General features: G+C 34.8%; 1 protein-coding gene across 1 annotated transcript in view; it reads right to left on the reverse strand.

Moving 5' to 3' along the window:
• LOC144977614 (uncharacterized) overlaps window positions 1–14,320 on the reverse strand; it is a gene marked incomplete in the record, with an annotated part of 181,291 nt that extends 166,971 nt beyond the window's left edge. The window contains 2 exon segments of the mRNA XM_078923007.1: window positions 4,527–5,274; window positions 13,161–14,320. Of these exon segments, the coding sequence (XP_078779133.1) occupies window positions 4,527–4,812 (286 nt within the window).
• Between the last annotated feature and the right edge of the window lie 1,007 nt (window positions 14,321–15,327).

Consider the following 15,327-nt stretch of genomic DNA (forward strand, 5'->3'; position numbering starts at 1 on the left):
CATCCGGTTGACTACTAGGCCAATGCGCATGCGTCGACTTGCGCAGACGACACTACTAAGACTCTGACACTCCTAGTCCTAGACAAAGTGGTACGTACATACACAAGTCATTCTGGTTTCTGCTTTTGGTTACAAACTAACTATCTAATCACAATGTCTATATTATAAGTTCTGCTTTTTATAAAATCTACGTTTTGGAACTGGTCACGTTATTAAGAAATTAATTATGCCTTTTGCGCCACGATATCATAAGATACCGTCGCCTAGGCATACCACGAAGGAATATAGATAACTCATCAAACAAGATGTCTGATGTCAACAGGAATCACCCATGTTGTCCAAGTGAGCAAATTGGGGGGTTAATAATTTTGATCAAGAAAAAAAGAAAGTGCCTGAAGCGGGGCTCGAACCCGGGTCATCCGGATCACAGTGCAATGCCTTAACCACTCGGCCACTTCGCCCCGTTATAATAAGCCAAATTATGTTTTTTGTTTTTTTTTTTAATGATCTTTGAGAAATGTTATGATAGCCAGGGAGTTCTTTCTTTCTTCCTTGCTTGATTTGTTGATTTGAGCAAGTACGTACATGCACTCCATTTGCAAGGTCGTCTGCATTGACCGCTTCTACTAATTTAGGTGTCGAAATCAGCACAATGGTTCCCTCCCTCCTTGAACTGTTGATACTATGTGCATATTATTATTATTATAACGATGATTTTTTTTTCTCTTTTTCTTCTTGCCCAACTCATTTCAACGTTGTTTTTGTCCGAAAAATTGTAATATCGCCTAACAGGCGCCATCATGTCCCGTCCTACATGTTAAATGTTGCTCTTGACCAGGGACCCCTTGTAAAGCGCTTTGAGCACATTTAGTGGATATTGCGCTATATAAAGCTCAATTATTTTTATATATATATATACAGCTCAATTTCAAATTTATCCATTATATTTTGATAGAATTTTGAAAACAATCCCAAAAAAATACTGACTTATAACTAGACCGAACCTCCCTTGCACAATAATAAATTACCGATGGTTAGACAGAGAAAAAAAGCATTTCCAAGGAGATATATGTGAGGTCAAACCATCTGTCCTCTCGTGGTATAGCTGCCACGTTGTTTTAAAAACAAAAAAAAAACAAAAAAAAAAAAAAAACAAACAAACAAACAAAAAATAGTCAGTATCGCCCAAGTAGGTAAAAAATACTCCAAAATCACGTGACATGAATAAGTCTTTTTTGTTTTGAGTGGTCAACACTATAATTTGAAGACATAAGGGATATTCTGAATACGTAAGATGTCCCTGGGATATTTGTGTGCGTCCCTGATATAATCAGTCGCGTGGTGAAATTCTTATTTGTTTTGCGGATTTGGAAAGCTACGTGTCTCCTGAGCATTTTAATCTTTATTTGAAGCAAATCGGGAGATTTTTCATGAAGTTATGGTCATATGCATGGGCTAGGGTGTGAAACTCTAATTTTAAGAAAATCGCTTTCAAAGTTGACAAGAGTTGATATTAAGTATAATAAAAATTACCTTCATAAAAAAAAAGAATTAAAATAAAATATTTAGGAGTAGAATTAAATTAAAATATTTCATCAATATGTAGAAAATGGTTGATTTAATTACTTTTGATGAGAACTCATTTTCCATAAAAATTGACCTCTTGACTAAAATTGTCAATATCTCTATTCAAAGCTTTTCACCTTGAGACTGAGTATCTCAAGGACGCCCACATTTGTATGTTGTGTTAAAGGACATTGTGCACTTTTTCATTGAGAGAGAAAGTCTGAATGTGTGCACTTTCAATGACTAGCTAGATTTCCATTCACTCTTTTATACAGACTAAATCTCTGTACAATTTCAAATGATTAACAAGTATACTCAAAATCTATTCTGTCAATGATGAACTAACAATCGTCTCATTTTTATCAATAGATTGAGTATTTCTCAATAGACTAAGTAAGCATTCAAGGCTTATCTAAACGACGAGCCTGATTTAGTTCAATAGAAAATCGACAAGATATTATTTAACCTTATTGAAAACTGTAGCGTTTATGGCGACTCCGTCCTGTTCTCTTGTATTCAAATCTTCAAATTAATGAGCAAAACGAAAAGCCAGCCCAAAAATTGTAATGGACAGACAGACGCTGACACGATTTTCAATGAAGAACAAGTTAACTATTTAAAGATGTCTGTATGTTGTGAACAATGACTACTGCGACAAAGGTAATTAATTGAAGAAGAAGAAAGAGAAAAAAAAAAAAAAGGCCTCGGGTAAACTTATGTATGTGCGATATATATATATATATATATATATATATATATATATATATATATATATATATATATATATATATATATATATATTCTATCTAAATGTGAGGGTGTGTTGTCATGGTTACACACTTAGCACTCAGTACCCGGAGAGACTCGTTAAATATGAATAAGCCGATTTCATTGTACTTGAATTTTGATATAGCTCACGGCAAAATGATTGACATTATCCATCGAATTGTCATAATACACCTGTCCAGATAATCTATGAAAGGAAAAGGGGGCAGCTCGAATTGGACAAAGGATTATTGCAAGTTTGCAAGACTATTTATATTATTTCCTTACTTGGCCTTATTGATTGCTTACGGGCATTTGAATGAGTTCTTCTTGTCAAAACAATTACACAATGCAACACGTAGAAGTGACGAAAGTGTGTTAAAATCGTCTGCAGACGTGTTGAATACATACAGGAGCGAACACGTTTAATGATTTGGTTGGCGTGTCCACGTTTCTTCAGTGTCAGGAAATGTAATGCAAATTAAAACGGGATAATATTGGTCAATTTCCGTACCTAAATTTTGAATGTTGTTTAACTTGATGTAGGTCGATATAGAGTCATATAGCTTCTGTTGTTAACATAATATAAAGCAAATTTAAGACCATTTAAACCAACGTGGATGTTGTTGAAATGATTTTAGTCACAGGGTTTTAGGTTTCTTACTTTTTCACAAGCTGACTGGTAAAAATAAAGAAGAAATGAGTTTTGTCACGATAAAGGAGTATATTAATAATCTCCCTCTCTTGATGTTTTTGTTTTGTTTTGTTTGTTTGTTTTTTTTCAGTGTTTTTGTTTTTATTTATAAGATGCTATCTTTCTATCTTTCTATTTCATCAAGCAATCTATATTCATCTTCTTACCCTTCTCTGTGTTATCACCTTCCCCCTGTTTCATATCTCTCTCATTCACACACACACACACACACACAAACACACACACACACACACACACACAATACATACTCAATACATCCAGTCGCAAGCGCCCCCCCCCCCCACACACACACACCATTTTCTATATTATATTATATATTTACACATAGCCGCCCGTGTCCAGCATATAAACAAACACAACGTTTAAAAATTAAAATAATAATAAATATAGAATTAAGAACGAAGAGAGAGAGAGAGAGAGAGAGAGAGAGAGAGAGAGAGAGAGAGAGAGAGAGAGAGAGAGAGAGAGAGGGAGAGAGAGGGAGAAAGAGAGAGAGAAAGAAAGAGAGAGAGAGGGAGAAAGAGAGAGAGAAAGAAAGAGAGAGAGAAAGAAAGAGAGAGAGAGAGAGAGAGAGAGGAAGAGAGAGACAGAAAGAGAGAGAGAGAAAGAGATAGATAGACAGAGAGAGAGAGAGAGAGAGAGAGGAAGAGATAGATAGACAGATAGATAGAGAGAGAGAAAGAGAGAGAGAGACAGAGAGAGAGAGAGTTGGTAAGATCTAGTGACAACGACTGGGTTAGTACTATTGACTTTTAGTGCTGGGTCTAAAATCGATAAAAAGGTCAAATTGACTCAAGGAATTAAAGAAGAAAGAAAGTAAAGAAAATCGCTTGTCTAGTGTGAGTAGTTATTTAAATGGTGTTCGTGGTGATGGTGAGTGACTGAGTGTGTCAATGGCATTGGTGAGTTGAAGCCTTACATATAAAGAACTCACTTTGGCCGATACAGGCTTCAATGTTAAAAAAAAAAAAAAAAGAAAAAAAAGAAAGAAATTAAAGTGAAAAATTGATTTTGTTCTTCTTTGTTTCTCGTCGTTACAGCAAATAGTAAATAGGGTCAGATCACTGGACGGCTTGTGTGGTCATTTTAGTAATAGTAAACAGTAAATAATGAATTTATATAGCGCCTAAACATCCACGTTAATCGTGCTCTGCGGCGCTTTTAGTGGGAGTAGGATAGATATCAAAAAGAGGGGGAGGGGCAGGAGAGGAGAGAGAGAGGGAGGGAGGGAGGGAGAGAGAGAGAGAGAGAGAGAGAGAGGGAGAGAGAGAGAGAGAGAGAGAGACTAGAATGACGATGATGATGATGATGCTGACAACGACAACAACAGAGAATTTTAACAGGCAATTAATCATGATAAATATCATGAAATCGTTGGAGTCATGGACTCAACAATAAATATGAACCAACCGTTATTATTAGATAGATAGATATACTCACAGTATCAAAAATAATTGAACAATAATTAAATGTTACTCACCCCTCGAGTTCATCCCCTCTGCATCCTCTTCATCTTTATCACTCACGTTAGCATCATCACCCGCCAAGTCTCCGTTCATCCCATATGACGTCATCACAGCATTCTGATGACGTTGGAAGCCCGTTGCCGAGGCATCCTCGTCACCGTCACAACCACCACCACCGCTAATCAGAGAGGCAGTGGCGGAGGTAGCAATTAAATTTGAAGCGGCACCACTGTTACAATTATCCAACTCCAGAAGGTCATTGTCGACGTGACGTGGACGCGATTGCTTACGTCTGGACATCTTGATGACGTAGTTATGACGTAATATCTTGGTTTTTTTAAAATGATAAAATCCAATTCAAGGAAATATGACGGATATAACGAGTCAAGGTGATAAAATAATCATTGTGCTACAGTCACTTTTCTCCGATTTACTCACAAAATCTGCCTTTTTTAAAAATCCGTGGGATAACATAAGAACTTGAATACCTATTTCATTCCTTGAAGAGAACAACACATTTTTAAACACATTCTAAAGGAGAGAATGAGGGGAAAGGATAAATTATTGTACAATTGCATGATTCTTATATATAAGTTGTCTACTGCATGAATGCATCATACTGTACAATATGTCATTACTGGGAAGAGATGAACTGACTAAAACAATTTTGGACACCAAGGCGTCCTTGAAAACTACGAAGCGTCCAGACAAGAGGGTGTAGTGAAATTGTTACTGTTTGTTGTTGTGCATTGAAGGCATTGCCTGAGGATACAGAGAATGGAAAGGGAAATGAATAGAATTGTAAAATATAGATTTTAAGATATTATGGGCAATTCAATTACAGGACGAAATATTAATAATGATAACAATATTAATGATAATAATAATAATAATAATAATAATAATAATAATAATATAATAATAATAATAATAATAATAATAATAATAATATAATAATAATAATATAAAATAATAATAATACAATAATAATAATAATAATAATAATAATAATAATAATAATAATAATAATAATAATAATTATGATAATAATTATAATAATTATGATAATAATAATAATAATAATAATAATAATAATAATAATAATAATAATAATAATAATAATAATAATAATAATAATAATAATAATAACTCATTGTCCACGAAATGCGCATAAATGTAATAAAGTCTTATAAAGTAAGTAAGAAGTGACCTCTAGACTAATACCACTTCTGCGTATTATACAGTTACAAAAGCACGCAAGCACTTCGATGGGGGGCTTTATGCGCTTTATCAATATCACCTCTTTTTTAGACCGCCGCCACTGCTACTACTACTATAGATAGTTCGAAGATGACGTCACTCAGGTCTTGCTTGTTATTGTTTTTTTTTTTTTTTTTTTTTTTTGCCATCCGCGTTCATGAGTAATGCTCACTAAACTGTATTAACCCGACTATAAACGTACATGGATACACACAGTTTTGTGTATTGGTCCGTTATACTTCCGGATGGCAATGTTATGAGCTTCTTAGCCAAGCGCATACTATCTATACTATTACAATGACAATGGGAGAATTGGTACACAATCTCACAATGAATGATAATGGCTCCTTTTTATGTTATCTTCTCTTCTCTCTTTTTTTCTTTACTTCTACTTCACCCCCTCTTCACGGGCTTGACTTTCACTGCCATCACACGTCGCCTCCCACTACAACAATTTTCCCCCCATAATCCGTCACGGTTGAGTAAACAAGGAGTGAAAAGGGGATTAAAGTTGTAGAAATAAGTGTGAGTGTCTGAGTGACTGCTGCCGTTGTTGGTGCTTTGGTTGGTTAGTGTTGGTGAATGTGGTTGGTGGTGGTGGATTGGTCAAGGGTTAAGTAGTAGTAGTAGTAGTAGTAGTAGTAGTAGTAGTAGTAGTAGTAGTAGTAATTGAGCTTTATATAGGGCAATATCCACTAAATGTGCTCAAAGCGCTTTACAAGTGGTCCCTGGTCAACAGCAACATTTAACATGTAGGACGGGACATGACGCCTGTTAGGCGATATTACAATTTTTTTCGGACAAAGACAACGCTGTTAACGGCCAGGTACTCATTTTACACCCGAGTATGGTGAGAGAATGTGAGTAAAGAGCCTTTTCCAAGGACTCAACTATGCGCCGAGCGCGGGGCTCGAACCCATGACCTTCCGATCCGAAAGCGAGTGTCATACCACAAGACCACATAGCCACACTGTAGTAGTAGTGGTAGTAGTAGTAGTAGTAGTAGTAGTAGTAGTAGTAGTAGTAGTAGTAGTAGTAGTAGTAGTAGTAGTAGTAGTAGTGACTGTATGGTTGTAGTACTCAATGAAAAAATCGGCTAGTGTCTTTTCTCGTTTTGTAATAAAGTCAAGCGACATTGAGCGCGGTTAGAGCGTGTTGAGTGACTGCTGCTATGGTTGTTGTAGTGTTGGTGTTTATCCCATGTCTATTTATTTTTCTGAGACAAATTATTTTAGGCGTAGTATCAAAGCTAATGCTTTTAATTTTCGCATATTAAAGGTAGTTGAATAAAACTACATCTTTGCACATGCTCATTAAAAAAAAAATTCTCATTTTGAAAATAGCAAAAATCCCTAGGAGTGAGTGAGTTGTTATATATTATACATCACTCTTTCGTTAGTATTTATACATTATATAACACATTGAATGTTAATGTGTATTTTAGTCGATCGATTTTAAAGTAAAAGTGTTCTTGTCAATATGCGTTTGTTAAATGTTTTCTATATAAATACAAAATTCCGTTTATTCATCCCTAAGGCGGAAATAATTATTTGCCTTTAGGGTCTATTTATTCCAAAGGATGACGGGAATAACTCAGGCATCCGCCGCAGTACAGAGCCCGCAATTTGAACTAGATTAAAGTGAGTTTATCCCGGTTTCTGTAGCGTTAAGCAGTCTGCCGCAATGTACTTTCCGCCAGATCTCAAAGACCCAAGTACCCAATTACTGCTGTGTGGACAAGGAGGAAGGGGGCGGAGCCTGAAAAATTTTTTTTCTGGACTTCACCCGGGATCAACCATGGTCAGTTTGCGTGCAAAGTGAGTGCTCTACAAGATAGCTGTAGGGACCCCCGCGGCGTGTGCAGAGGTTTATAATACAATACATCTCATATTGCACCTTTTAAAAACCCCATCAAAATGACGTCAGTTATTAACAGGGGAAAATGACGTCAATACTAAATCGCGAGGAGCTAAATCGTAGCCATCGTCAAGTTATAGATAGTATGCAGATGACGTCACTCAGGCCTTTGTTTTTGCCATCCGCGTGTGTGAGTTGTTCTCACTAAACTGTATTAACCAGACTATAAAAGTTCATGGTTACACAGAGTTTGTGTGTTGGTTTCACAACATTGCCATCCGGAAGTATAACGGACCAACACACAAATCTGTGTAACCATGAACTTTTATAGTCTGGTTAATCCAGTTTAGTGAGAACAACTCACAAACGCGGATGGCAAAAACAATAACAAAGGCCTGAGTGACGTCATCTGCATACTATCTATAGCCTGATACTGAAACCCAAAAAGACTGGCATTTTGACGTCATTATTTGGTTTTTGCACCGCCTAGTGAGTTGTCGTTAGTAGAGCTCATGGAAACAAGTGATTCCATTTGTTGAACTATTGAATACAACTCACGATTTGTTTTCTTTTGTGTCCAAAGACTGGCATTTTGACGTCATTTTTTTAGTCAGTGTCAGGCTTTAAGTTAACGATGGCTACGGCTAAATGAGCTGTAAAAAAGTTATGGCAAAATAAAATAAAAACAAATATAATATTATTTTAACAGCTTTAAAAAAGAACAACTAAAAACAAAAAAAAAAAACAAACTAATATTTAATAAGATTTAAATTAATAATAATAATAATAATAATAATAATAATAATAATAATAATAATAATAATAATAATAATAATAATAATAATTGTAATATAAATAATAATAATAATAATAATAATAATAATAATAATAATAATAATAATAATAATAATAATAATACTAAAGATAAGAGCGTAAATAAATATTGGACCACTACCCTTTGTAAAACGCCTTGAGCACGTTTAGAAGATACTGCCCTATATAAATGCTATAGTTTTTAAAAAAATTTAATGTACTGTAATAACATAATGCATGCAATAATAAAGAAAACTAAGTATTATTATCATTACGATTCAGCGCTGTGATGTCACTAAAGAAAAAAAGAATGAATTGCAAAAATCATTTACCAAATTATGAAGGGGATCGAATCAAAGAACATTTAATTTAATTTATGCAGTAATTAAGATATCGATTTATTATCATTAGGTATGACTCAGCACGAAGATAGATACCGCCGAGAATAAATGAATAAATACACAAATAAAGAATACAAAAATTATTTACCAAATTATCTTGGAGATCGAACCAAAGAGAATTTATTATAGTTAATGTTATCCCTGCCGGTAGATAGATAGTCATTCTAATACGCTTCAATAGTCGTGACGTCACTTCCTTCGTAATAACGCATGGTAACTTAGTAACCGGCTAAACTAGCGGAACAATGGCGGAAGCCCTAGTGAAATATTTCTCCGACGAGCATAAATAAAAGCGTATCCAGAGAGAAAAAAAAACAACATTATAAATCTGATCATGCTTTGACTTTTACACATTCTGATCACAAGACATATGAAAAGTTCTAGCCAGCATGAAGAATAAAAAGTACCGATTTTCTTGTTTAGAACCACGATGGCCGCCGTTGCTGGGCGACGTGACATCAGACTATTGAATCCAATTGCTAATTCCTCGGCGATGGAAAAGGAAACCCAGGTTGTCTTGTACATCCTCTCGTTTTGTTCGTATCAACTGAGAAATTTCGGGAGCAGACACCGCCGGTGTAAGGAGGAAGAAAGAAAAATACTCAGGTCTCTGTTATTGTTTTTTTTTGCCATCCGCATTTATGAGAACTTCTCACTAAACTTTATTAACCAGACTATAAATGGCAATATTGTGAACTCCTTAGCCAAGCGCATACTATCTATAGAAGTGTGTATTTATCCGATAACCTGTTGATGGTGGTGGTGGAACATTCTCAGATAAATAACATTGAACGTGTTCCTTTTATAATCAAGTCTAAAAGTTTGTAAATTAAAAAAAAATAAATAAATAAAAATAAGATAAAAAAGAAACATCTGTCTGTAACCTCTTTTGGGGTGGTGGTGGTGTGAGTGTGAGTTTGATAGGGGTGAGTGGTGGTGGGGGGGGGGGGGGGGGGGGGCGGGGGTTGGATTGGTTGGTCGGTCAAGGCAACACCAAAACTTGAAATTCTATTTAAATCGCGAGTGACATTTTAAAAAAAAATTCTTGTTTCTTAATCATTTTTCTCAAATAGACGATAAAAAAAAAAAACAAAAAAAAAAAAAACAAACAAAAAACAAACAAAAACAACGAAAAAACAAAAACGTTAGAGTTCACATTTTATATTATAAAATATCATATATACACACCAAAGGCAAAGACGAAAAAAAAATAAAAAAATTCGCCATTAATTTAAGAATTATTCTATAGTTTAACAAACTGTTTTTGGACAAAACTTTGCAAAGAACGGATGTAGCCTTTTTATATATTTTTTTTTGTTTGTTGAGAATTTCATCTGTCCTAAAATAAAATTTCAAAGTCAGTCTAGACATCCAAGTTTTATTAGAATTCTTGGTTTTTTAACTAAGATTTAAAATAAAAACTGGTATCCTTTATATTATATTATCTGATTAAATTTTGAAATAATAGCTAGACAGTCCAAGTCAGACCAAACCGCCCCCCCCCCCCCCCCCCTCCCCTCCCCAAAATGAATAAAAAGCTACAAAAAACAAAACAAACAAACCCAAAATAACAAAAACAAAAACAATCAAACAATCCAAAACACGCGCAAACAAAAAACAAAGTCTCTGACATATGTCATCTTTAGTTTCCGTCTTCGATATAATCTGAAAAATGATTCAGACTTTTGAATAGAGCAATAAAATTTCAAAAACCACCCGTTTATTTTCCTTTTTTTTTTTTTTTTTAAATTGAAATCCCCAGATAACACTTTAACCGTTAAAAAGAAAAATAGTTCGACGCCTTCTTTATTTTGAATTAAAATGAATGAATTTTAGAAGGAATTAAAAATTACGTTTTAAATTGATAAAGATAGATAGCGATTTCGTGGCGAAGAATAAGAAGTCGTCAAATTTTTGCTACTATCAAGACGACTTGACTTGTCCGAAGGAGCGATTTTTAGACACAATGTGAGTCTCGTTATTCCATTTGTTTTTCTCAAAAACTGTCTAATCCTCAAAGTCGTAAAAAGGGATCAATAATTTGAATTGAGAACAAGAGGGGCTGGGCTATAAAGATAGAGGTTTGATACCTGCTGATGCTTCTTGCTGTCTATCGCTGATAGGAAACTTGTCTAAGGCTGATAACATTCAACGATTCTCAACAATTTAAATTTAAATACAAAATGAATGCACGGAATACGCGGCTGGTTCTGGATAATAATAATAATTGTGACCCACTGTCTGAAAGCGGTATTATGTCGGGGTACACTCGGTTAGGGAAATTGAATTCATATCCACAACTATCAAACTTGGGTTTACTTTCTCTACGTCATGCTGGAATATAAATACTATTTATTGCTTTGCAAAAACTTCTAAGGTCCGATTTCTCATCATTCTATCTCTAAATTTACATTTTTGGGTTATGAATCATCCCGACATAATACCGTTTTGAGACGGAGGGTCAAATATGTAACTCGTCGCCTGAAAACGGTATAAAGTACTGAGATTAGAATCTATGACCAAAAACATCAGACATGGGTTGAGTCCATGTATGGATTATTGAAGAAAAAATATAGAATTATTTAAAAGTGATGAAAACCGAAATATTTCATTTTTCTTGACCAGTTAGTTAAACTTAAAATTGACCTTTCAGCATCTTGTTCATCCCGACATAACACCGTTTTGAGACGATGGGTCACATATAATGTATAGGGGAAAAAAAAGACACATCTCTACACCATTATTGATTGTGTCGTGGTAGATCGACTCGGTTTATCATGACATTTATGCCGACTGCTGCTGCTGTCTTCATACAAAACAATTTTTTAAAACAATTTTAGCCAGAAAATTCGTACTTCGAATATCACTAGTGGAATACTAATTAATAGACGTCTTCATATGTTTAATTCACTCAATCCTAGAAATTTTTGCTGCTTTTCAAAATTGGAAAAATAAAATGTATTAAAAATGAGCATGTACAATCTACAAAGATAGTTTTATTCAACTATCATTAACACGTAAAAATTAAAAACATTAGCTTTGATACTACGCCTATAATTTGTCTCAGAAATATGTAATAAATAGGCATGAGGTAAAAAAAAAGTAACCCCGGGTAAACTACGGATATAGTCGGTGTTTGTGTTTGGGTTGAGTGAGGTAAGATTATGGTTGGAGGTCCCATTAGCCTAATAGCTCTGAGTGACTATTTTTAATATAAGATTACAAAAAACTTGAGGTTTTATATAGCGCATATCCACTAAAAGTCCTCAAAGGGCATTACAACAAGGGGTCCGTCCGCCCTGACCAACGAACAGCAACACGTAACACGTAGAACGATATATTATTATCATGACGCCTGTTAGGCGATATTAATATTACTTTTTTTTTTTTCCGACAGAGACAACGCGATTAAGGCAAAGAATTAAAGATGATAACTGCCAACTTATCAAAAAAGTTTCAAACTTGACTTTGTTGACACTTCAGAGAGAAGTCTCGGGTTTAAGACTTTCTGACAAATTGGGACATTTCTTAAATCTGAATCCATCGACTTTTCAAATTATACCTAAAAAAAAAAAAAAGAAGAAAAATTTCAGCCAAAATAGACCCAGAAAAAAAAAAAAAATAATAATAAAAATAAATAAATGTCTTATCGAAGGAAATTACAAAATTGTCCCGTTATATCTGCTTGTTGTCAAGAGGGGAAAAAATAACTTGTGAAAAACACAAAAACAAAACAAAACAAAAACACTAGCAGTTCAAGCGATTGAAATCTTGTGGCTGAAAGGAAATGGAAACAATTTGAATTTAAACCTATAAAATTTTAACACAATGAAATCTATTCTTTAGGGGGGGGGGGGGGGGCAAAAAAACAAACAACAAACAACAAAACAACAAAAAACAAAACAAAACTATAACATAAACTGCAATATCATTACTAGAATGTTTTTTTTAAAAAACCCAACAACAAACAAACAAACAAAAATCAACGACAAATAAATTGTGAATGAAAAACACAATTTTTTTTTTTTGGAGACAAGACGAAGAATAATCCCACACACACTCACACACGCACCTTTTCACAACTGATTGAGACAGAAGATCAGATCCGTTCGCCTTGTGTATGTGTATTTATTGTATGTTGTTGTTTTTGTCGCATTTCATTCGCCCGGTGCATGTAATGTAATGTAATGTAATGTTGTTGATTCTTTCTGTGGCTTTTGTATCCAATTACCACAGAATTTTGATTTTTTTTCTTCTTTTTTTTATGAACAAACAAACAAAAAAAAAAAAAAAAAAAAACCAAACAAAAAAACTCACACGTCTAGAAATCCATCCAAGCGTGTAATCCGACGTTGAAAGAAATTGTTGCACAGAGAGATTATCCCATTGCACGTGAGAATAATAACAATAATAATAATCATAAGACTATCAGACTGGCGTATCTCTGTGTATCATTTCAACTCCCTAATTGTCTACACTCAATTCCTCGTTTATACTCTTTTGTTGGCGGGGATTAAAAATTAATCTGTCTTTACGACTGCATTGTGTTTGAATATATATAATATTTCCATTTCGATTGTAGAAGAATATAATGTATATTATATACACATAGAATATTATATAGAAGTCACTAGAACAATAAACGTTGACAGAAAAGAAATACAATTCACTCACTCATCCATATTTTCTTTCATTCATCCGATCGAATTCGGCATTCAATATACAATGAAAATATTGAAGAAATGAATTTTAGAGTGAGGAATTTATAATTATATCTATAACTATAACTATAACACAACACACTGGTCTATACAATCATAGTAGTTTTTAACCAGTCGAGTGAATACAAAGTAATCCATTTTTCGTGAAATAATAATAATAATCCGTACCTAATTTGGTTTTAATTATCTTAAAATCCTCGCTCTTTCTTACTTTCGTCATAGTAATAATATTATCCTTTGATTTTAATACTGGAAAGACGAGTATAAAAATTACAACACATTTTCATTTCGTCTCCAGAATTAGTTGACAACAAGTCAAGTCCATCCACATCTTTTCATCCATAGAGAAAGTTTGATAAAAGTCGACTTGAAAGTATCATGGAGTATAACTAACTAATATTACTATCTAGGATTCAATTTTCTGAATAATCACCGCAAAAATCACGCAGCTTTTTGGAAGAGAGTAACTAGTAACTCGTAACAATAGCATAAACAACTCGAGCAGCATCCGAAACACGGGTCTTTTCTGATTTTTCAGACAGTTACTACTACTAGTAGAAGAGGTTGGTTGTTACTTGTTTCCTCTCTCTTCTTCTTCTTGTTCTCTCAATAATAATAATAATAATAGTTGCTACAATTCTTGCGTCGATCTGTATCGCTCTACAAACGACTAACACCCTTCCCTTTCTCTCTTACTCTTCATCTCTCCTATTCTCATAATAATATTTTCTGTTGTTAAAATGTTAACTAAAGAAATGAAAGAAAAAAAGGAGAGAAGGGGAAAATAGAGGGCGAGAGAGAGAGAGAGTGTGTGTGTAAATGTGTGTGTATGAATGTATGTGTGTGTGTGTGTGAGGGAGATAGAGCGAGCGAAAAAAGCGGACAAAACATTTTCACCACCTCTCATCTCCCTTGTTGTTAGTTGGTTGAAAACCGCGAAGGAGAATTTTAGGACCACCCCTTGAGTTGTTTCGGCGACTCTCACGGCGCTTTGCGGTGCGGTGCTGGTGCGGTGCGAGCGAGCGGGCGGGCGGGCAACGCGGAACGGGCGCGAGGAAGTGGCGGAGGAATTTGCGACGGGAAAGGGATGAGTTTTGCGTGCAAGAATAGCAATCATAACCTGGGAAAGGGGGGGTTTGGGGGTGGATATGGAGTAAGGAGTTATAGTCGGAAATGGGGGGAGAAGTGGAGGAAGGGGGAGGGGGGGTGGAGGGTGAGGGGTAGGATGGTGAATATTATCATAACTCAATCTACAGGCTGCTGTTCCATTGGCTCGGCGGACGATATAGGCGGAATAACTGTCGACGTTACGCTTGTCGTGGATGATGAACACCCTTTGTGCCCGCCCTTGTTATGTGTGTGTGTGTGTGTGTGTGTGTGTGTGTGTGTGTGTGTGTGTGTGTGTGTGTGTGTGTGTGTGTGTATTGTATGTGTGTACTAATATATAGGAAATTATGTATTGGTGATGAGAGGAGGTGCCGGTAGAATAAGTAAGAGACGATGTGATGGTGGTGGTGGTGGTGGTGGTGGTGGTCATTCATTGTTGTTTGTGGTAGTGATAAAATGTAATACGTTCAAATTACATTATATTGTGGTGGTGGTGAATTGTTTGTTCTTTATAACACAAATGTCGTAATAATAACCGTATGAAAATAACATTAATGTGAAAGAATGATTGCTTAATTGGGGTTTATTGTTGTCGTTTTTGGTATTTTATCATTATTGTTCTTGTTATTTGTTTCTTGATACTGTATAATTAATTG

The sequence above is a fragment of the Berghia stephanieae genome, chromosome 7, assembly GCF_034508935.2.
Source record: "Berghia stephanieae isolate SIO BIC M18660-M18661 chromosome 7, UCSD_Bste_1.3, whole genome shotgun sequence".
Classification (NCBI taxonomy): Eukaryota; Metazoa; Mollusca; class Gastropoda; order Nudibranchia; family Aeolidiidae; genus Berghia; species Berghia stephanieae.